This window comes from Platalea leucorodia, assembly GCF_965183815.1.
Source record: "Platalea leucorodia genome assembly, chromosome: 12".
In the NCBI taxonomy this organism is placed as follows: Eukaryota; Metazoa; Chordata; class Aves; order Pelecaniformes; family Threskiornithidae; genus Platalea; species Platalea leucorodia.
In genome coordinates, this window is record NC_138834.1 from 13,008,762 (window position 1) to 13,032,838 (window position 24,077).

General features: G+C 45.8%; 1 protein-coding gene across 7 annotated transcripts in view; it reads left to right on the plus strand.

Moving 5' to 3' along the window:
* Window positions 1-7,710: 7,710 nt before the first annotated feature.
* ASCC2 (activating signal cointegrator 1 complex subunit 2) overlaps window positions 7,711-24,077 on the plus strand; it is a 28,128-nt gene continuing 11,761 nt past the window's right edge. The window contains exons 1-13 of one of the 7 annotated variants that reach the window (XM_082325503.1): window positions 7,711-7,768; window positions 9,541-9,640; window positions 10,725-10,883; window positions 11,232-11,402; window positions 13,115-13,244; window positions 15,200-15,267; window positions 16,937-17,047; window positions 17,978-18,090; window positions 20,147-20,221; window positions 20,771-20,878; window positions 22,453-22,521; window positions 23,259-23,333; window positions 23,592-23,778. In XM_082325503.1, the coding sequence (XP_082181629.1) occupies window positions 9,560-9,640; window positions 10,725-10,883; window positions 11,232-11,402; window positions 13,115-13,244; window positions 15,200-15,267; window positions 16,937-17,047; window positions 17,978-18,090; window positions 20,147-20,221; window positions 20,771-20,878; window positions 22,453-22,521; window positions 23,259-23,333; window positions 23,592-23,778 (1,347 nt within the window). In that variant the 5' untranslated portion in view covers window positions 7,711-7,768; window positions 9,541-9,559. Of the gene's footprint in view, window positions 7,769-9,540; window positions 9,641-10,724; window positions 10,884-11,231; window positions 11,403-13,114; window positions 13,245-14,315; window positions 14,518-15,199; window positions 15,268-16,936; window positions 17,048-17,977; window positions 18,091-20,146; window positions 20,222-20,770; window positions 20,879-22,452; window positions 22,522-23,258; window positions 23,334-23,591; window positions 23,779-24,077 lie in introns of those variants that run through there. The other 6 variants (XM_082325504.1, XM_082325505.1, XM_082325506.1 and 3 more) reach the window with 6 other exon arrangements.

Consider the following 24,077-nt stretch of genomic DNA (forward strand, 5'->3'; position numbering starts at 1 on the left):
ACCTTCTCTGGAATTATGCATGCAGCTCTGGTCACTTTTAATCAAGTGACACAAACTTAAAATGTGACTGGAAAATAATTACAGGGTAATCCTGATTTTTTTTTATGTAAGGATCTTGAAATAATTTGTTTAGCCAAAAAACTGAACGCAGAGAAGGGATACAGTTGTTCTGTACGAAACTTCAGGGAGTAAACACAGAAGTAAACACACCTCCCTTAAGAGCAAGGGTGATGTTAGTGTAAGAGAAAACAAGTATCCGATGGCCATGAAGAGTCTGGGCTGAAACATGAGAACACCAGAGCTTCCAACAGCTCAAGTCCTGAGGCTCTGGGTCATCCTTCCCCGAGCTGCCTTCCCCTGATGCAGTCGCCACCAACAGCTGAGAACTGACCCTGAAGACGCAACAAGTCCTTTCCAAACCTCTCTTACTGTTTGAGGCACAGCTGCTGAGTTACTAGTTGGCTTCTTATGAAAAGAAAAGGGATACCCGATGTGGAAAGATATTCTTTTGGGCTGCAGTCGCAACCCAAATGTCATTTTAGTTATTGGCTGTATTCAGTAAGGGGACGTTTAAAATCTGCATGGGGTCGTGGTGGAGGCTGAGAGCATCCTGCTCTGGATCACATCAGCCTGGTCCCTCAGATCATTGCTCCACAGAGGCCGGCTCCTGCGCCCATCCTGTACGTGAGCTGCAATCCGTGAGCAATCTGCACCCGGCACAGCGAGAAATGGCAAAACCAAACATGCGCCGGGTACTTCCCTGCCCCTGTTACCATCCAGTAACCTTTATTACACTTCATTCTTGTGATCCAAACTCAGACTCTGTGGACTGTTTCTGTTATGATGAAAAACTGATGGTAAGGTCAGATATGTCTTAAAAAAACCAAACAACACTCCAAGTCCTGATTCTGTAAGAAGAGTCAGATCGTGAAACGCAGGGCAATTTCCTTTCTCAAGACTCCAAACTGGCTTCTTTGGCCAGTTTTCTACCCAAAAGCAGCTCTCTTCATCCTTTCTCTCCCATTTTGTTTCTCTTTTCATCTTTTACTTTACTTTGTTGTTTTACTTATTGTACTCTCCTTTTTTTTACGAATGCCTGAGCAGAATGCTGCGCTCAGACCCATCTCTGACCATCGTATTTATCCTGCGTTCCTCTTTGTGTAGGCGCTTCCATTCTTTCTGCTCCCACCAAACAAGCAGTTATTTCATTGTTCCTTTAATCCAAATGGCAGGCGGTGACGACGTCGGGGTCAGCACAGTGTGAGGCCGCCCCTGATTAAAATATGCCAGGTGACAGGCACCCACTCCGTCAGTCATCCTGATGGGGCCCAAAAAATGGATGTCCTGACTCATTCCCTTGAGAAGTAGATGAATAATTTGAAAATAATGAGATTTTTATTACATACATATCATTTTTGTCAGAACATTTTCCAACAGTCTCATTTTAGAATTTTTTGTCTTGTAATAACCCTGTTTTAAAACAAGATGTACTATAAGTGACACTTTGCTGAAGGGAAGCTAGCGCAATGAAGCTGTCTTGGCTACGGCTACACATCAAGATGATTATGACAGGACTAATCAAATACGAAGTTTTAGGGGACTGAAAACTTCAGTGGAACCGCAACATTTTTGAGCAAATACTGCTTTGGGTACAGTGTTTCCAGGTAGGAGCGTGGCCGTCTGAGACTGGCTCTGCTGGGACGCCTGAGCTGGCTGGCACGCGAGAACCCAGCTCCATCCAGCAGATCACAGAACCATAGAATCGTTAAGGTTGGGAAGGACCTCTGAGATCATCGAGTCCAACCTGTTAGCCTAACTGCCTGGTCTACCTCTAAACCATGTCCCTAAGCACCACATCCACGTGTTTTTTGAATACTTCCAGGGAGTGTGATTGCACCACTTCCCTGGGCAGTCTGTGCCAATGCCTGACCACTCTCTCCGTGTAGAAATTTTTCGTAATATCCAATCTAAACCTCCCCTGGCTCAACTTGAGCCTGTTTCCTCTTGTCCTACCATTTGTTACTGGGGAGAAGAGACCGACCCCCCCTGGCTCCAGCCTCCTTTCAGGCTGTTGCAGAGAGTGATGAGGGCTCCCCTCAGCCTCCTCTTCTCCAGGCTGAGCCCCCCCCAGCTCCCCCAGCCGCTCCTCCCCAGCCTTGTGCTCCAGCCCCTGCCCCAGCCTCGCTGCCCTGCTCTGGCCACGCTCCAGCCCCTCCATGGCCGCCTTGGGGTGCGGGGCCCAGCGCTGAGCACAGCATTCGAGGGGCGGCCTCACCAGTGCCCAGCACAGGGGCACCATCACCTCCCTGGTCCTGCTGGCCACACTGTTCCTGATACAAGCCAGGATGCCATTGGCCTTCTTGGCCACCCGAGCACACTGCTGGCTCATGTTCAGCCAGCTGTCAACCAGCACCCCCAGGTCCTTTCCCACCGGGCAGCTCCCAGCCGCTCCTCCCCCAGCCTGTAGCGTTGCATGGGGTCGTTATGACCAAAGTGCAGGACCCAGCACTGAGCCTTGTTGACCCTCACGCAGTTGGCCCCGGCCCGTTGATCCAGCCTGGCCAGGTCCCTCTGCAGGGCCTTCCTACCCTCCAGCAGATCAACACTCCCGCCCAACTTGGTGTCGTCTGCAAACTTACTGAGGGTGCACTCGATCCCCTCGTCCAGATCATTGATAAAGATATTGAACAGGACCAGCCCCAACACTGAGCCCTGGGGAACACCACTTGTGACCGGCTGCCAACTGGATTTGACTCCATTTACCACCACTCTCTGGGCTCGGCCGTCCAGCCAGTTTTTAACCCAGCGCAGAGTGCACTTATCCAAGCTGTGAGCAGCCAGCTTCTCCAGAAGAATGCTGTGGGAGACAGTGTCAAAGGCCTTGCTAAAGCAGACGTACGATGCCTGACTGTGAAAGGCCGGACAGCACTTCCTTACAGAATTTATATCAAACATACCAGTTCTGCTCGGGTTCGTGAGGGCAGGGCTTTGCTCTGCGGATGAGGGATGACACCTTGTTTGTGCAGGGCATTTCTGTACCTGGAAGTAAAAGCTGAAGACATCAATACTGAAGATATGCCAGGAGTTCAGTCTAGGCAGTGTTTGGAAGTCTTGGTTTATGTCCACTTATATTATTTTTTTATACTTAAAAGACTAATAATCCATATTTTTGCCTAGTGAGCTAAAAATAAGTAAAATGTTCGAAGTATTTTATACCAAACATCTTTTCTTTGGAAAAGTTAACGACTTTCTGTGTTGTGTGCTATGTTGCTACAACAATGCTGCCTGGAAAACACTTTTAATAATAAAGCATACGTATTTTTCTTAATAAGCACACCTAAGATCTTTCCTCCTGAAGTTAGATAGTTATTATCCTATTGTTTAAAAGAGAAACACCAGGCAGCGAGAGGCTAAGAAGCTGTCTGATCAGAGAAGCTGCTTCAAATATCATTAGAAAATGATAGTATTGTAACTGATTATCTTAACTGATAATTCTTTATGCTGTAGAAATGTGCTGGTAACCCACTCAGGACTGTGCCTGCTGTGGCATGCAGGTGTCAGAGGAAGGAGTTCCTACCCACAGGAACTTGCACCATTAAAGCTGTCGGACGTTGAGCAACTCCTTCGTTCCACCGGCCAGGCAAACGCTGCGCCGGCGGCCTCTCAGCAAAGGAGGGAACCGGTGGTCTGCCGTGCGCAGAACGAACCAAGAAGTATCTTGGGCCATCCCTGGTGTCTTTGGATAAAAAATATCCAATGATGAGACTTTATGCTAAGAATATACTTTGAGGGGGTTAATTGGAGAACGATGGAAAATTGAAAAGATTTAATAAATTCTTGTAGGATCCCTCAGGTCGATAGCTTAATGATAATACCTCTGTCTCTATGACTGTGAAGAACATGCTGTGGAAGGCTTACAACTTCCATTAGTCCTTGATAAGCTAATGTATATATCATTAAGGTAAAATGTAAAAAAAGGAAAAAGTAGAGCTGGGTTGAAAAATTGCAAAGCCCAGGGCTATATTGATTCATCATTATTGCTGTAATTGCATTTCAGCTGCGTAGAAAATACAATGGCAAATTTCCACAGCTTTGCAGTTTAATACTGTGTCTTTTTTTAGATTACACTGACATTTTCCCCTGGTCATTTCATAACTCTTTCATTTTATTTCTATTTTTTAAATGTGTTTAGAAGTGACGGTCCTTCAGGGTCCCTCAGACCTGCGTGTAAACAGCGCACGGGCAGGCTGCTGCCTTTAAACCCTCTGTGACGGCCCTTAATGGAAAAAACGAGGGGACAGCAGGCGTGCCTCGCCTGGTTCGCGTGTGGGGAAGAAGGTCGCTTGGCCCAGCGACCACTGCCACTACGGTGCGAGCAGGGGAAAACCAGCTGCCTTTCATGACTGTGTCCTCATTTCAGCTGAGATGATAGAGTAAATTTTCTTCTTAGTAGCGGGTACAGCGCTGTGTTTTGGATTTAGTATGAGACTAATGCTGATGATAACACACGGATGTTTTAGTTGTTGCTGAGTAGTGCTTACACTGGTCAAGGACTTTTCAGCTTCCTGTGCTCTGCCGGGTGCACAAGGAGTTGGGAGGGAGCACAGCTAGGACAGCTGACCCAGACTGGCCCAAGGGCTATTCCATACCATATGACGTCATGCCCAGTATAGAAACTGGGGGAAGAAGAAGGAAGGGGGGACGTTCGGAGTGATGGCGTTTGTCTTCCCAAGTCACCGTTACGCGTGATGGAGCCCTGCTTCCCTGGGGATGGCCGAACACCTGCCTGCCCATGGGAAGCAGTGAATGAATTCCTTGTTCTGCTTTGCTTGCGTGCGCGGCTTTTGCTTTCCCTATTAAACTGTCTTTATCTCAACCCACGAGTTTTCCCACTTTTACCCTTCCGATTCTCTCCCCCATCCCACTGCGGGGGAGTGAGTGAGCGGCTGGGTGGTGCTTAGTTGCTGGCTGGGGTTAAACCACAACGCTGTGCAGAAGCGAAGCAGATATTCCGACTGGCCCGCAGGCTGTCATTTGGGACTTTGAGGCGGAATTTGAGAAAATGCAGGCACTGCGGAAACCTCGGTGCTGTTCGGGAAGCAGAACGCCATATTGCGGCGTTCGGGACAGACCGACACAGCAAACAGACTGACCTCCGGCAGCACGTTCCTGGGGTCGCTCCAGCGTTTCGATCCTCCTCCTGGTGCTTCCTGAGCTCCTTGAGCTCCAAAGGCTGCTTTTGTGTCTTCCCGCTAGCCGAGTCAGGAGCGTCCTTACTGCGCAAACCACGTCAAGGAGGTTGTTGGTGCGTACCTGTCAAAACGCCACGGTGCTGCCGGAACCGGGGCACTCTTCCCAGCCTTTGACTTGCGACATCTGATAATCTGCCGGGCTACGCTCAGCACTGAACAACTCCCTCCCGTCCACGAATCACACCAAGGAAGGGTCCTTTTAATAAAAGCTCCTTTTCCAGAAGCTTTCATCTGGAGAAATTCTCCACTTTGGATCTGATCCGAAGCCCACTCACCCAGTAACTTCAGATGGCTCCGGATCAAAACCTTGAACGCGGGATTTTTTAGCGGAGCTCAGCGGCCTGCAAGCTGGTTTTAGGCTTTGCCTTACCCGTGCCAGAGGGGCCAGCAGTTGCCCTGCGTGGCTGGGATCGGAAAGCTGTGATTTGCGTCAAGATTTCAGATTTGACTTTTACTGCTGTGAAGTGTTAAAGGTCTCTGGCACGTTGTACACAGGTGAACGGATGAACTTTTTGGTTGACTTGTTTAATTTCTAGTCATTTGCCAGGTTAAATTTAATTTGTATGCGTATACCTATAATTCCGTAACTCAGTTACACATCCATAGTTAATATCACCAATGTTTTGGGCAGAGGCTCCAATAGTTCGCAATGCTTTAGGAAATCAAATATATAATGCACAATGGGTAAGGTAACCAAAAAAACCCTCCAAAAAGAGGAATAGTGCTTCAAAACAGCTCGGTGACAGATTCGAAGCCCACTGAGTCACTTGGAGTCTCGCCACCGCTGCTCTGGAGGGAGGTTGGCAGAGGAGGGGAAATAAACAGACGCCTTTGCAAGGGAATCACATTTCAGTTGCCAAATATTATCCTCCGCTGAAGAATCGGAGCAAACCTTGGATCTGCCATCATGACCAGAGTTTAGTTCTGGTGTTTTGCAGCGTGTTGGTGCTGGGGCTCCAGCCCCAGGGCCTGACTCGTGTAGGTGATGTTTGAGAAATAGAAATAATAAATCATTCATTTTAAAACGAGTCATTCGAAAGGTATGGCAAAAAAAAAAGGTGAAAATGGCAGGTTCCAGACAACCCGTCATGGCGTTTGAGGTGTGAATCGATAGCACCCTACCAAACGTGAAAGCCACACAGCCTGCCCGCGCTGCCCTCCTGCTGGGGAGGACGTCTCAGCGGGATGAGGATGAGGATGAGGACAAGGATGAGGACGAAGACGAGGATGAGGACAGCCGTGTCAGCCCAGGCAGTGCTGGGGTGGAGCGGCGAGCGGCCAGCGTCCTCCACGGGGCTGCGGGAAGCCCTTCAGCCGTGCAGCCCTCTGCCCTCCTGCGGGGTCACAGGTGCCCCAACGCCAGCGCTCGCTGCTGGAAGGCAGGAAGCCGGAATCCCGACCATCCGGAGCCTGACAGGGCTTGGGCCAGGGGACTGGGAGCCGGAGCCTCATAGAATCATAGAATCGTTAAGGTTGGAAAAGACCCTTAAGATCATCAAGTCCAACCATTAACCTGCCAAGTCCACCACTAAACCATGTCCTCAAGCACCACGTCTATCTGTCCTTTAAATACCTCCAGGGATGGGGACTCAACCCCTGCCCTGGGCAGCCTGTGCCAGGGCCTGACAGCCCTTTCAGTGAAGAAGTTTTTCCTCATATCCAACCTAAACCTCCCTTGGCGCAGCTTGAGGCCGTTTCCTCTCGTCCCATCGCTTGTTACTGGGGAGAAGAGACCGACCCCCACCTCGTTACAGTCCCGTTCCTAATTAGCCACATGGCAGAGGGCATGGCGTTGTTTCTATTTCAGGCTAGTTTACCATCTAAACCTGGACTCCGGCCTAGGTTTAGGAGTTCCCCGTGGTCGGGGAGAGAGCTGAGCCCCTTCAGAGCACCTGCATTAGCACCAGTCCGTGCGTCCGTCGCCTCCCACCCCTCTGTCCTCCCGCAGGCCGGGGGATGCCCGGTGCCCAGGGTTTCGGTGTGGGGTAAGCGCGACTAACCCGACCCCGGCTCGGTATCAACTGCGCTGGCACGAATTGGCGAGAACTCGCGTGAGCTCCCTAACGAGAGCCCCAGCGGAGGGAAGGGACGAGGGGCCGTGGGGAGGCACCGCCTGGGCCGGTGCAATGACGTTCATAGCGTCTCCCTTATAAAACAAGGTGACTTATTGAACCAGCCGGCTGCCCTTCCGAGGGAAAACAGCGGCCTCGCAGGCAGAGGCTTTCCTCCCCTCGCAGCCCACCGTTACGGGCTCTAGTGGTAATCACGGAACCCCAGCCGGAACCCGGCCCGGCGGAACGGCGCGGGGTTTGGGGTTTAACACCGCCTGTCCGGTTACCGCAAACCAACCGTTTCGGTTTAAGCCGCGGCCACGGCTCCGGTACCTCAGACCCGCAGGCGGGAGCGGGAACCCGCCCTGCCGCGCCAGGCCCCGCCCGCGCCGCCCACTTCCGCCCCGCACCGGAAGGGCCGTTCGGCCGCGGAAGCGCGGGGCCGGCGCTGGACGTGGCTGCTCGGTAACGGGGGGCTCGGGCGGCCTGGCAGGGGGCGGGCGGGGGTCCCTGCGGCCGGGCAGCGGCGGCTGCGGCCGGGCAGGGTGACCGGGCTGGCGGCGGTGGCTGGGGGGGAGGTGTTTGGGGCTGTAGGGGGGTGGCCGGGCCTGGCTGTGGTGACCGGGCCTGGCTGTGGTGGCCGGGGCTGTGGTGGCCGTGGTGGCCTACAGGAGCGGGGTGTGTGTGTGTGTGTGTGTGTGTGTGTGCAAGGAGGTGTACGATGAATTAATCATGTCCTAGTAATGCAGGCCAAAGCTCTTGGGGGGGGGAAACATACGACAGCGATCGGGGATGATTCTCTGTGTTGGGGATATTCCATACTCAGGTTTATTCTCTTCTCCGGACAAAGGAGCCTTTTGTCAGGGGGGCTGCCTCTTCCAAGGCGTTTTTGTTTTGGACTGGAGAGTTTGCTGCTTGGCAGGGTTGAAATGAGACACTTGACGTTTTTTTCTTGGTTGCAAACACACGCTTCTATGTGCAGTTTTCAGGATGACTAGAAGCTCCAAGAGCCAAATTAAATATATGACAAGAGCTGAAAAACACCTTGGCTTATTCTGCTGAAAAGTGTGTTTCTCAAAGAAATTGTTTATCATTAAAAAATTGTAAACACTCTTGTCCCTATTCTAATCTTTAAACTCCTTGGAAAGACATAATTATTTTAAGTTTTCCAAGCTGTCCAATATATTGGCATTGCTCTAGTATAATTTTTTATTTTTTTTTTTTTTAAATTGAACTCTAAAATGTTAGGTGACACAATTTTTGCCTAAGTCCCTAGGTGACAAATGCTGTGGAACCAGAAACGTTACTCTTTCCCTTGCTGTCTAAACTGCGATCTTGCTCCTGAATCAGTATTGTTCAGCTGTAGAGGCACTTCTCTTGTTTTAATTGTTTTTCTGCCCAGCCAACGGGACTGCAATTAAGTATGCGTATCAGGAGACTTGTGATCTTAGATCTTAACAAGAATCTAACTTTTTAGTACCATTTCACAGAAATCATGATACTATAAAACTCCAAGAAATGAAAAGCTCCGTTAACCTGCAGTTTTCACTTTTTGTTAATATCTGAACTTTTTAAACAGTGCACATAATAGTTTGTTTTGAATTACTCTAAGGTTTGACTTACAGTTAATTTCAGAAAGTTAATTGAAATATTTCTGAGCTTAAAAATGCTGTTGTAGAATAAAATATGGTTTTGTGAGCACGTGGGAAGCTGGCAGGGGAAAGGAAGGCAGTGTGTGCCTTATCTGCATGAGTACTGAGTGATTCTGCCACGTAAGCACCGAAAATATTCTTTTAATAGTATGTTGGCAGGATGTCTTTGATTGCCTCTCTGGTTTGTCATGTCAGGAGATAGACTGCAAGCGTTAAAAGAGACTGCAAAAGCAGCGTTCAGCCCAGCTCTTCAGGAACCAGATTTAAATATCAAGCTCCCATATTAAACAATGTCCCAAAATGCTTTTTGTGGTCCTGGAAGGTATCTGTGGCCTCTCAGTAAGGAACAGGGATGGACATACAGCACCATGTTACAGGTTTCTTCTGAGGCGTGTGCAGCTGGCTCTTGGGTGTTCCCTCGAGGTTTGGCATTTGGGTGGTGTATAAATCACTTTGCATAAATATATTTCCAGCCGCCCTGTGTATGTGCGTTATGGTAAGGCTGTAGCCTCTTTTGTTATGCTTTCGGTTGATTGACCTTGTAAAATTCATCCTGTGCTGCTTTTGTTTTTGTGTTTGCTGAAGACAGGAACAAGTCATCACGATGCCAGCATTGCCTCTGGATGAACTCCAGCTGACAGAAAGGGATCCCAAGACAGGGAAGCTGAGAACTTTACCGGCACTGGTGAGCTGTGTTTTTCCTGAAAGCCAAACAAGACCTTTAACAAATAATTGTCGTATATTCGGGCCTGGGCAAAAGTAGCCCTTGGTCCAGGATATGATGAAATTTGGTCAGCTTCCACGTTAAAGAAATTGTTCTCTTTGTGTTTTAGTGCATTCAGATAGTTGAGAATTTTATGTCAATGATGAGTATGAAAGCTTACTGTGTTCAGCATCTGCTAGTAAACTGGGTTCTCTCAGAACTCCTTCTTCTTTTGAGGAACAGCCCAATTAGCAATGTAAACTTTGCTGCAATAGAGAGAATGCTTTGGGAGCTTTTGCAAACTCTGCGTGAAGTTTAGCTCCGAGCTATAGCACTGGGATAAGTCCATCCACTTACTGCATCCCGTGACCTCCCGCCCTGTGGCTTCAGCCTGGTGAAATCAGAACATTAAATCCACAGTTGCCCTTTTCTCCCAGAAGTAAGAAGGCGTGGAGAGAACCTTCTGGGTGTGCTGCAGAAGTGGGATCTGCTGTTAATGCTGCTTGCTTGTGAGGAGGTTTACCCTCGGCATACGTGGGGGTTGAGGCAGAGCTTGAAGCTGCTGCTTGCGAGTCAACATGATTCTTATTCTAGGATGGGAGTATTTGGGCAAAGCCTGTTCAGTAACCCTTGGGAAGGGTAGTGAAATTCTTCTTGTCTGTATTTGGTGGTCATGTTGGTTTGGCTTCGTGGAATGTTGTGCAAGAACCAGTTTGGAGGAAAAAAGAGAGAGTGCCGGCCATATTTCAAAGGCATGGCGTTAAGCTGATGCTGTTTGTTTTGAAGGTGTGGGAGGATTGCTTTGCAAGGCTTAATAGAATGCCAGGAGCAACATCTACCAAGTTATGAAGGTCTGAAAATATTGCTGATAAATAAGGATACAAACCCACTGCTCTACTGCCTTGAAAGATCAGAAAATGGGAAGTTACCAGAGAACTGAATGTCAGATTGTATTAAAGTGTAATTTTGTGTTGGTTTCCTAAAATTCAGTGAGCGGTGCAAATGATAACTGGGCACTCCTGTCCCTTGGTCTGTGTTTTTAATACAGTGTTTTGGCTTTCTGCAGCACCCAGAAATAAAAGCAGATCGGTCTTTTGTGCTATACAGACCACCACCTGTTGTCAGAGACCCTGCTTTAGTGGAAGAATTCTTGGAGCGAGCAAAATTCATTGCAGATGACCTGAACTGGCTTCTGGCTTTGCCTCATGATAAATTTTGGTGCCAGGTAATAATTGTTTTGTGGGCACTGGAGAAAAAGCATGAACGATCTAAGTGCTTGTAAAAGCCGCGAACTTTAAATTGTTTTCATAAAGACTTGTGTGTGCTCATTATGTCATTTGTCAAGCATTTTAATTTTAATTACTGCACCTTAGAGTGCAAAGAAAGTAGTATTTCCCTATAGATTTTTCATTGTGGATTTTAAGAGTTTGCTTGTATTTGATGCATATATGAATCCTTTTAGCACTCTGGAATGTTTTAGCTTGCTTTTAAATGTAACTGGGCTGACCGTGAGCACAACCTATGAACGCGTGACATTCCCTTCTTTCCGTTTTGTTGTCTCTTATTGTGCAAGGTAATATTTGATGAGACGCTTCAGAAATGTCTGGATTCTTACCTGTGCTATGCCCCTCGCAAGTTTGATGCGTTGTTGGATTGCCATCCAGAGGTGAATGACATGCAGAAATGTCTTCATCGGAGTGTCTTCCTGACTTTCCTCAGAATGTCCACTCACAAGGAGTCCAAGGTAAATATTTCTTTGCCTTGCAGGTGCTCCGGGCTGTATAGCGTAGGGGAAAAGACAATCGGAGAAATTAAACATGTTTCTTACTTGCATGTCCAACTGCATTCCTCTCCCTGGCTGTTTTTATCAGTCTGTTTCTCCATATGGAGATGATAACCACTCAGAGCTGAAGGATTTGAACTATGCAATGATTTCTTAGGAAGGAGATCAGGCAATCAGCTAAGTAATAGCAGGTTAGCTACGTGTGGTGGTATGATACATCGCTGTAAGGGAAAAAAGAGCGAGTTGGCCTTTGTATGGCCACATGGAACAGAGGCTCTTCAGGCCACCAGTAGCTGAGCGTTCGCTCCCTCAATGCCACTTCCTCTGTGCTGTGCAGCGTCGTGTAATCTGTGCTAATACTTGTCTTTCCTTGAACTTTCCCCAAGTTTTGGATACACAATGAAATTGCTCTAAATTACTATTTTCTTGGCATCATAATTGAAAGACATACTCAGCCCTAATTGCATGAGCAGCTGCGGAATTTTCACAAGGCCTTTGGGCAGGATGAGTGAGGCACCTTGTGTTTTAGCAATTACTCCCTTGATATCCTCATTGGTTCACGACGTGATCATTCAGTGATGTACTTGTTCTCTTGATTATCACAATGGTGACACTCAGGACATTTTGAGGAAAGTTCTTGGAGTGGGAGGTGGAGGACTGGGGTGGGAGCAGGTAGAAGGAATGCTGGAGCCTGCCGCTGGCACCACTTCAGCAGAAGTACTCGACACCTCTATGGTGTCTTTCATTGCAGGATCTGATTAAATCTTACCACTCCAATGAGGCAGACAAACATTTGAAACCATTTTATAGTTGAGTAATTCGAAGAGAATGAATAGCCTGTTGTCATACAGGCAGTCAGCAGGAGTTCTAGAAATTGAACCTAGCCAGCATAAAGCCCTGTCCCTCTGTGTTAGCAGGGAAAATGTGCATACTACCTTTCACTGTGATGGAAAACATTTGCTATCACAGGCAAATTTGTCTTCTGAAAATCTGAAATCACATTTTAGCTTGGTTGTTTCTTGGTGTCAAAGACAATGGAATTTTTGTCACATAGAATTTTAGAAGATATTCTTTCAACATTATGAGTGACGTGTTTTTGACACAGTGTTCTAGCAGACAGGGTATAGAGCTGCACTTCCTGGGTTTTCTTCCTGCTTGTCACTGATGCAGTCGTCTTTGGTGCCTTGATTCTACTCTTCCAGGGTACCAATAACCTCAGGCTGTGATCTCGCATGTATTTTTTTCAGTGTCAGTGCCTGTTAAGCTGTTCCCATGCCTGGTTACTCATTCCTGCTCCTGAGCTGAGCCATTCTTGTGTCAGCTCAGCTGTTTATTTGGCTGTATTGTGAGCCAGGTCTAGGAACTGAATGAACTGTAGGTAGCTTTGTTTTAACTTGTAGGTTGATTGGTTCACTTCATGGCACAGCCTGGCCCTGCGGGTGGTGCGAGGCCAGTGGGGTGGACGGTGTAGTGGCAGTGACAAGCAGCTGGAAATGTGTGGGTGGAGGGCTCTGCAGAAGCTGGGATAAGCAGAATTGCTGCCTTCTATGAAACAAAATCCGTAATACACCTTTGAGAGATGTTTTTACAGGTGTCATTATAATGCTGGAGTTCTTGCAGAGTAAGATACGGATTATCCTTTAAATTAATTTTTTTCTTCTTCTTCTTTGTAGGAGCATTTTATCACTCCCTCTGTCTTTGGAGAAATTATTTACAATAACTTCCTGTTCGACATCCCTAAGATTCTGGATCTCTGTGTGCTTTTTGGGAAAGGAAATGGTCTCTTGCTCCAGAAGATGATTGGTTAGTTAAAGCCAAGGAACAACTTGTTGCATTTAGGCTTTTGCTTACTCGTATAATGGCAAGTGACGAGTGGGGTTTTATACCGGTGTTACTCTGAAAATGAATTGTTCAGTAGCAACTAGAATCTATAATTTCTAGATCAGATTACTTTTTTCTTTTTTTTTTTTTTTTTTTTCTTGTGAACTTCACTTATGTCAAGGAAAGCATTGTGTCCTGCTGCTTAGCTGTCCTGAGCTGGGTTCATGGTGTTGGGCGTGAACCAAGGCTCAGTTATGCCTCAGTGGTTGCTTCCCATGCCAATTAAATGTGTCCTCAGCCACTGTAAGAGGACCAGGAGGGCTCTGTGAAATCCTGGTAGAGATGGGAGGGGGCAAACAACTCGATTCCTGGATAGGAAGGGAGGAGGGTTGGAAGGTGGGGCACAGTCCAACTGCTCCTATGAGTGCTTTTGTTCCCAGAGTTGGGAGCCAAGTGAAACGTGCACCATGAGGTAATCACTGGTTTATGAAGTGGGAGAACTTGCAATTTCAGTGCAGACATTGATTTATATAGTGCCTTCAAACCACAAAGCACTGCAGAGCATTGCTCAAGCTGTGCTTATCCCTAGGTTTCTCTGTACCTGTACAGACAGTTTTAGTGACAAGTGCATATTAAGTAATGTCTCAGCCTTGGATGCTAGGACCTGCGAAATGAAGACAGGGCGTATTGGTTTAGCTTCTGTATTTATCCTGTGCTTTCTTCATGAGGGAACCACTTGTGATCTTTAACATCCAGCTGAGCACAGATGGAAGAGCTCCTAGCCTTGGATTAAGTGAGCTCTTCTTCTGAAATTCTAACCCACTTTGTCTGCAGTTCATGTAATGAAACTTTTTCCTTTCTTTGGTAGTTATTTTTGTCTCATTTCCAAGTTGACTAACAGGAGAAGCATTGGAGATCATGTGATGCAGCCAGATTTCCAGACCAGAAAAGCTTAGATAAACCTTTGCATTTTGTAATTCCTTTATCCTTTTTCAGTGACTTCCACTCTAAATTCACCTGTCAAGCCTCAGAGGTGGACGGAAGGCGTGACAAGATAGATAGTTCTCTTTCAGATGTGACGCTTGGATTATCTGGGTCTTAAAATATTCTGAAGAAGACCTAAGTGTATGAAACCTCATTTGAATTATGCATATGCTCTGGAGTGCAACGCAATGATGCTGCACGCAAGTGACCAACGATTTGCTCACCTGATTATTTGCATTATGTTGTGACAGTAGTGGCGTGAGCAGTTCTGGTGTGTAATTCATAACTTGGTAAACTTTAGGGGCTTCTCAGGGTATAAATTTTTCTGAAACGTGTCTCATAACTCTTACCCGTGCTCTGTCCTTGCTGGAGAACTCTGTTAATTTTCATCGTCTGAACAGTAATTCACAAGGGAATAGGCAGCCTCTGTGCTTACTTGGTGAGGATTTATGGTACGCCATTACTCAGTGGAGTATTTTGTAAAGATAATGAAGTCCTAGTAATATAATAGCAGGTATTACTGAAGCCTCATTACCTTTAAGAAATATTCTGCAGAACATTTTCCAGTGTATGCTGAACTGTTATCAGTAATTAAAAGTCAACTCCAGTTGTCAAATACAGGAACTAGGAATGTTTAGCGATAGTATTTGCATTATTCATTGCTTCAGCCTCTGGGGCATGAATCATCGAACATCTCGTTTGCTCCGCTCTGATGAGCGTGTTCTCGTGACCAGTTCTCCCGTTGCGCTGATGAGTCGATGGGCCAGCTTTATCGGAGCAGGCCCTGTGCGTGAGTTGAGAAGTGAGCCTGTGCCACGTCCTAAATGGTTATTAGCTGTGTCTGGGGGTGTGTGTGTCAGTAATAACACAAGTACATCTTCTGCTGCAAATTTGCTTGTTGGAATGAATGTCTGAACTAATGGGAAATGGTCTCCTTCCCCTTCTCTTCTCAGAAAATATCTTCACTCAGCAACCAAGTTACTTCAGTGACCTAGACGAAACTCTGCCCACTGTCCTCCAGGTACTGCTTTCCTGCTTGGCCCACAGCTTGGATTTCGTCTGGAAATGTGGCATAGCCTAGAGGGTGGAAGGAAACAAATGTGGTCATAGGCAGGCGGAATGTATTTGCTATTGCTTACTTTCTCTAGTTTTATGCTAATGTGGGTCAGGTAGGTTTGAACCTTTAAAACTATTACTTGATGACTATTTCCTATTGCCTTCCTTCAGCTTCTGGCCTTCTCTGCAGTTAATCTCAAGGTATTTTTCGTTAGGCAGTTCAAAAAGTATTCTTTCTATCCGTCCCACAAGCGGGGGAAGCATTGAAACTTAAAACAACAAAATAGAGACCGTGAGAGGTAGCTAAGACTTGACAGAGTAGAATGGGTTAGCGTTAACACTGCAGGCTTTCAGGAGTAAATGAAAATCTGTTGGAAGGGATGCATTGTTGCCATACAAAAGGTATTTAGCAGCTCTCCATGTCTAAGCTTTCATTTTTATAAGCAGCTTTTATATTCCCCAGACTCAGTAAGCAGGATTCACATTTAATCTGAGGGGGAAATCAAGATGCCTTGACATCTTTGTACCCTGAAAATGTCATATTTATGTCCTCAAAAAGCTCACCTATGCACAAAAATAAACAACCGCAAGATACCATTTACCCCAAGACACCTATAATGTCACTTGACTTTTGAAAGCCCACATTCTTTTTTTTTTTTTTTTCTGTGTGTTAAGAAACTGAGGTAAATCTCAGAGATGATAGCACGTTTAAAAAATATTCTAGGATGTAAGACCAAACCTTCAAATGAATTACTGGGGAGGATAGCAGAGATTCCATTTGCTTTTCGTGATGTACCATGTCAGAGCAGTTTCTCTGCAGAACACTGGTTTCTTTACTCTGTGTTTTGCAGGGTGATACCAAGTGTACGGCTGCAACAGCTCAAAGAAAGATGTGTCGTTACTAATCCATAAAACTATTTATGTGCTTACGCTGTCACTGAAAGGAGTTGATACCTGTGCAGGTTTAGGAGCTTGCGTGCCCTGTAGAACAGTCGTATTAACACCAAGTATGCAACTTCAGGACCTTTAGCCACCCATTCACGTATCTGTGGGAGGAGGGTTTGACAAATCTCTCAAGGTGCAAATGTAGAGGAGGTGCTTTTAAGCTGGTCCTACACCAAAGGTTGTTAGCAATCCGGAACCAAATTCTATCAGCTTCTCCTCGGATTCCTTGTTTATAAACGAGCCACAAAATCTGTCCTGCTAACCTCAGGGGATGGGGCAGGAAGGCTTTGGGACTAGCTCGTAAGCAGGAGGTGGTGTTAACGTCCCAGTTGTCCCACTACTCCCTTGCAAATAGGGATCCTGGGTGGCCTCCCAGCGTTGGCCTTGCTGGCTGATTTTTCTCACATAGCTAAGGATTTGGATGAGCTGCAATCCTTGTCTCAGCACCACAGCCGTATGCAGCTGCACTTAAATTACTTACAAGTTGCATGGAGTTTCAGAAGTGCAGCGTGGCCCTTCCTGCTGTAGCTTGCAAGAGTCTGTTGCAGCTTTCATCTTACACAGCTCTGTGCTGTATGGAAATAGTCCCATGTTGCATACGTGATCATAGCAGTGATTGTTAACAAGATAAAGCATGTCCCAGTGCTTTCTCCTGTCTGTTTTAACACTATTCTGTTCTTTTGATTTAGGTGTTCAACAATATTTTGCATAAGTGTGGTTTGCAGTGTGAAGGAGCCTCTGCTGAGCCCCAGAAATTGGAAGAAAAAGTAAATGTGACTGCGGGGAACATGCCCCTCCAGGTAGAACCCTTGCTCCTTGCACTTTACTGTTTGTAGTCCTGCAGACTGAACAGTCCATGGAGCAGTAAGACCACAGAGGGTCATTCTGTTCCAAACACCGGTGGCTCATACAGCACATGGTTCCACGTCCTTGTTTCACTGTTTGTCATATGACTTCATGATAAAGCCTTTCCACCATGAGTTGGTTGCTTTGCTTGTGTGCATTTCAACCATATCCATTGTCATGCATTCTTTTTAAACCTGGCATCTTTTTTGCTTAACCAGCTTATAAGTAATGTAACGGAATATCTGACAGAAGTCTCCACGTAACCCTGACAGTGATCAGAGTTGGTTTTTTGGTGTTTTTTTTTTTTTTTTTTCAGAAATGTTTGTTGAACAACAGTGTCCTTTAGTTAATTAGGAGGGATTTTTCTTGTGCTGGGTGCTGTACAAAGACAGGCCTCACGTCAGTGAGCATGGTCTTCTACAAAATCTTAATCATACAGTTTGTGTGTGGGAGTTGTTACAGCTACCCTGGAAATGTATCTTGCACTGAAATGGACCACTGAAATCATCCCTTTAATTCTGTATTACTGCTATGCAGTGCTTCCAGATAGATGAGCAAGAATTCTGTATGTGGAGGATATATTGAGGACAAAGCCACTGTCCAAAACAGGATATGATGAGGATTCTTGTGATTTCACAGAATCTTTAATAAGAGTGGGCAGTTGGGATTGCATTATAGATCTTTAAAAGACAGAAGTTTTAGTAGAAACATTGTCTCTGCCTCTAGACCCGGTAACATGTAATGTGTTTATGATTGATAGCAGACTCTGTGCGGTCAGGAAAAAGCCTTGGTCTGAATGTGATGTGTCCCTGTTAGTGAGTTACACTATGTTCCTAGGAAAACTTGTCTGGCTTTTCTCTCAGTAATTGCTCTTTCTCTCTCAGGAGCTGAAGGATATTGTGCTGTACTTATGCGACACTTGCACGACACTCTGGGCATTTCTTGACGTCTTCCCATTGGCTTGCCAGACCTTCCAAAAACATGAGTTTTGTTACAGGTACATCTTGGACTGCAGACAGAGCTTGTCTTGGTGAAGTAAAAATACTGAATGTGCTGCTGTGTCTTGTCCTAGTCGCTTCGTTGTTAAAAGAGCAGACAGATTGAGTGCAACTAGAGACTGCAAGGTTCACACTGACAGGAATACAGAATGATAAGTAAATGAGTATAGGGACATCTAGACTTTGTTATGTTCACCTTCATCATTATCTATGAGTGATCCGAGAGCCAGGCAACCATGACAATTTCAAAACTCAGCTAAACAGTGCTCGGTGTGCTTTGGAAAGGGTGGAGAGGGATGAGTAGAAAAGAGCTGTGGACAAAAAGAGCTTCCTGCTGTAGGACCTGAAGCAAGGAAGTAGAAAGTATTTCAGAGCGATAGTCCATCAAGGTCTGAAAAGAAACGTTTTTGTTTGGTGTTCTGCCTAAGTTTTGGGTTAGAGAGTATTACCGAGGTTTGGCAAAAGCTGAGTGCCTGGGAGAGGGTGAGAAGCCAACACTCTCGCAGCTGGGCTGACAGCTAAGTCCCGTCCGACTCTGGATCGCAGTGGCGATGAGTCAGGATGGTCTCAAGGACCAGACAGCAGAGTGTGTTCCCCCAGAGGCTGCAAGTCCTGGAGGGGCACTTACCTGTTTTGCTCCAGGTGCTCTAAGCCCCCAGATCATCTTGTAGAGTCTTGCTGTAACAGCCTTTGTTTAGGACCAAGTGAAGTGTTAATTTATTGTCCATATTTCCCCTGTTTTCTTTGCTCGTTAGTGTGAACGAACACACATTTGCATTTTGCTTTTGTTTCCAATCACGTTGCAGACCTCTGAAGCCTTACAGCTGCCAGTGGTTTATGGACCACAGGTTGAGTAATGCTGCTCTGGGGCGTGTAGGTTTCTGTCCTCCTTGGATGTTGTCGTCGAGTTGGTTATTGAAAGACGAGGAGACTGGTGGACTGCTGGTGGCTGTTTGGATTGGCCAGCAGCACTGCTTACATGCTTGGTTACTCAGAGGAGGAAAGCCTTTTGCTTTTAATTCTACCGTTGATGTCAGAGATGTGCTAAAATAGTGTTGATCTCTGTGCAGTGGGACAACAGCAACGTTTTCATTACTTCTCAATATGGACTAATGACTGGGTCTTTGGAGTGTGGGGAGGGAAAACTGATTTACATGTCATCTTTTTGGAACCTCTGAGTCAATCTGCTGGCACTGGCTAATTTCTCACCCTGACTAAAAGTATCAACCAGCTTCTGCTACATTTGCCTCACAGATACTCATTTAACATGTTTGGCTCTTAATATGAGACATGCACATAATGTTCCTAATGGAGTCTCTGCTCATCAGTTCAGCAGGCTTGGCTTTTGTGCAAAGTGCTGTAAACTGTTCTTTGTAACATCTAGCTAGTGATGAAGCAGTACTGGCCCCTAAGGGCGTTTCTCTGCATCTCTTGGGGCTCTGTCCCTGAAGGAAAGGGTCTGTGTGGGCTGCCTGGCACGTCAAATGTGAAACTGGACCAAACTAACTTTCTTTGTTTCCTCCCTGCTCCATCCTATTGAAACATCCTCTTAGGCTTTCTGCATATCGGATACCTTCATCTAAATGCCCACCTAGAGCAGAGCCGAATAGCGAGACCAGTAAGACTTTATTGGAAATCACATCCTGTTTCATACCCAGTTTTTTAGCATACAGCAAGATAGGGCCATAAGGATATTGGAGTGGGAGGCGGTGTTTCGGGATGGACTCGAGCCTATCAGCTCTTTGCAGACTGCAAATTTGTGTTTGGGATGTTTCTTGGTTGGGCAGATTGTTCTGTTCAGTGGCATGATGCTTTTCCAATGCATTTCTTTGCCTACGTCTTCAAAGACACCTTGATGGTTTCCTTAGAGTGCTGCTCTTTGTCTATTGCATATTTGCTTGCTTGTGTTTCAGGGAACAAATAACAAAATGGGGTAATGCTAATGAGTACTGCTAGTGAGGAGAATTTAATGAAAGTAACCATTTGACTTGCCTTTTAGCAAATGATTTTTGAAACCTCAGTTGACAGTTACTGTTTTGTTGCCCCTTTCTACAGATTAGCTTCGTTTTATGAATTGGCAATTCCTGAACTGGAATCTGCAATTAAGAAGAGGCATTATGAGGATAACAGGTGAAAATGTCTGCAAAGGCTTGCATTTTCTTTTCAATAAAAGTCTCCCAGGGCTTAGTTAAAAATTCACTTCATGCTGCTTTACCCACCTCTGCAGAGTCTTTCTATCTTTTTTTATGCTGCTTCAAAGAACTCTGAAGAGATGGCTTTTCTAATTCCAAATTTTCCTGGGCAGTGGGGTGACTAATGATTTCTTTTGCTGCTGTCTAAGAAGGAACTTGATGGGAGATGCATTCAAATTGTAACAAAGTGGGAAAACGTGAATGATATCTCTGTGTATAGATTGGTCTCATTTTAAGGCGCAGACTATGCTGGTACAGATCTCATGTGTCTAGCTGTCAGGACAATTGATGGTTGAGACTAGCTTTGTTTAGAGCATGGATTTTTCCTTAATGAGTACAAAACGGCTCTAATCTTTGGTCCTTGCAGCAAAGAAATTATTCTGCTAATGAAATCGCTCCTCTTGAGGGGTAACTGGAGTAAAGGTGTGTTAAAGATTCAGATTTCTTGTGCCGACACCAACAGTGTGTTCTTTTACTCTCTCTGAAGTGTTTTTGCTGATTTGTGGAGGAGAATTTCACATTCCAGGAAGAAGATGATAGAAACTTTTCACATCCTAATAAACCAAGTCTGTCTGCAGCCCATCTTAGAAAGCAGGTAATGGCACTTGGGCTCTGTGGTACAAGCCAGTTATTTGATTGCCATTGTGGGGCAGATTGTTTCCTCGTTTTCAGATTTACTGGAGAAAATTAACAGATACTGATGTTTGTGTTGGGGTCATAGCCAAAGACTTTGATTAAGATCAGCAGTCTGATCCTGCATAGTGGGAATGTCCCAGATGAAGCTATAGGATCCAGAACTGGTGTAGTGAGCTGTGTGTTGACCCCACTAAAGTGGGGTAAGGCTGTGGTCCAGCGAGCTTTCTAACCTCAGTTTATGGCTAAGGTGCAGGTTCTAATGATGTGTGTAGACACCTTGTCTGACACCACAGTAAAAGCGATGCAGGGTTACAGATCATTGAGAACAGTTGTTTTGAATCTAGATACTGGTGCCTTTACCTAGTTCTACCCCTGCTCCTATTATGAGAATTGTTAACTGATAGCTCTGTGAGTAATCTGAAAATGAAGGCAAGTATAGCTATCCTTATTTTAAAATAGAGAAATGAAGAGAAGTGACATGACCCCAAATCATGCTGCGTATTGGAGACAGAGCCAAGAACCTGGATCTTGATTGGAAGGCCAGTGCTGTCTTGGGCTGGTCTCTCTTTGCCTGTACTCGTTACAGGTTTTGTAGGTTGCTGGTCTCTGTGGCTCCTGTTATGCTTGAATATTTTCCCTGGTTTGGTATCAGGAGGGTTGTCCAAGAAGATGAGGAGGGTCTGTTGGTGGAATTCCTTATGAGACCTGGATTTGCTTCCTTGACTTCCTCTGTGACCTGGACTAAATCACCCAACCTGTCTGTGCTATAAGTCCAATCCTTAAAGGATCAATAGTAGCCTTGCCTTACCCTTGCATACCTGAGTATTGCCTTTCAGTACCCACTGGAATATCGGAAGTATAAAGGAACTAATGAGTGTAATGTGTTCAGATTCCACGGTATTAAGGACTATATATACTTCAGAGGTAGTACAGGACAGCTCCAGACACTCACTGCCAATTTGACGAGAGCTACTGTGAAAACAAGATCTAGGGAAATACCTTTTTCTTAACACTAATCTACTGCAGAGGCATTCTGTCTTGCTGTGAGGCTTGATGCATCAGCAGCAATGGGAGGTTTAGGTGTTATAACAGAAAGGTTGCAACAGGAGTTCGCTTGGCATGTGTTCTTACATAGGTGAGCACATGTTTTCTGGCAGGTTCACTGGTATAATCCCAAGGCATATAATAAGAGCGCAATTACAAAAGCGCTACACGCCCTTTTCTGCTTATTGCAAGTCTGAGGCATCAAACTATGATTTGTAAAGTCTGTCAGAAGTCCTGTAATTTTAACTGTGATACAGCTTTAGATCTAGCTGGCTGAAATGTTTGCTGAAGCCATAAAAGAAGCTTGTTTCTGTTGGACCCTTTGCTCCTGTGAAAGCCAAAAAGTGGACTGAAATCTGTGTTCAAATAGGATTTTCCCTTGATGTATGAATGTGACTAGTTTGGCTAGTGAAGCAGAATGTGGAGATTGTGCAATGCGGTAGGCTTACCACTGAGTTTTTCCCTCTGTTGTGCCATTGTTTTCTGCAGCTGTGAGAACATTCAGCCTTTTATTGAGGAATTTCTACAGATCTTCACTTCAGTGCTTCAGGAAAGGAGGTGAGTCTGGCTGAAAGAGGCCCAAGGGGAGGGTCCGCTTGCCTTCCTCTTCCATTCTTTACAGCAGAATTGACCGAGACATTATTATGAGGCATTACGATGCATTTGGGAGTTAGAAATCATTCTAACTAGTTGGGAGAACTGCTGTGAGAGGATTTCAGGCTGCAGTACAGACTTTATTGTAAAGGTGAGGAGGATGTTGCATGACGCTGGAGAATGTTACTCTTCACTCTCTTTAATCTAGGCTTTCAAAGTGGAGGATAGCAATTTAGCCATTAGCTACCTCGACAAGTTAGGCTATTATTACTAATCTGTGCTTTTCAACTGGGGTGACCAGACCAGAAAGATATTAAGTGCTAATGCTGAAGACGTGAAGTGAATAAGTGGCAGAACTGGGAATTCGATCTTGTCCTCCCGATGATCCTGTCATTCTGATCATGTTCAAGTCATAAACCATATTTTCTCTGTAATGCGGCACTGGGTTACAGGTCTCAACATCATGAGGAGTGTTGCGGCTGGCTCCGATGGCTTGGGGGGAAGTGTTGCTGCAGTATAACGGGGGCAAAAATCAGACATGGCAACCCCTCCTGGAATTCAGCATTGGGTGAGGGGTTGTGCATGTTCCTGCCTGAGCAGTGAGGAAGTCAAAGTGGCGTAGCAGGGATGGTAGTGTCCAACAGGTCTGCTGGTAATTTATTCTTGAGTTCGATTGATTAAACTCGCTTCTGTGTTTTCAGATTTCTCCGTGACTATGATGAGCTGTTTCCTGTTGAGGATGATGTTAGTCTGCTTCAGCAAGCATCCTCCACACTGTATCCTTTGCTGTCACCTTGGGGTTTTGCAGACCTGGCTGCTCTTAGATTCTTTCACGCCAGTGGCATTTCCAGCGTTGCTGCCTCTGGTTAAGCTGCGTCACTGGCAGCGAGTGATGGAAAGTTTTTTCCTTAAGAAAAGAAAGGAGGGAGTGGTAATGTAGGCACAGGCTTGGGAGTCACTGAAAATTGCATAGTTGCTTCAAGGTGAGGTCTGAATACGTGCATCTAGAAATGTCCTTAATGCTGTCCTCTTAGAGATGAGACCAGGACAGCCTATATCCTCCAAGCAGTGGAAAGCGCATGGGAAGGGGTAGACAGGAAAAAAGCACAAGTTGTTAAAGACCCAACACCACCAGCAGCATCTAATGGAGCATCAGCAATAGTAGAGAGCGCTGCTGAGGATACGGAAGAGCTCGGGGCTGCATATGCATCAGAGGATGAGGTGAGTAGAGCTGTGTGGACAGGACTGGGTTCTGCTCTTCCTGTCCTTACTTCATTCCTCTCTGGAGAGAGGATTGGTTTGCTCGGTTTTGGGGATTACATGAGATTTAGTCTCATTTCTTAGCTTTGCTAGATTTCAGTGCAGCCCTGAGTGCCTTGTGAGATGAGAAACAAAGCTACACCTGAATCCCGGCTTTCTCTTTGAGAAAATTGCTTCTAACTCCTGTTGGCTTGGGTTTCCTGTTGCTGTAGTTTATTTAAATACCATGCTTCATCACTGTCATTCATGTGCATGTTTTT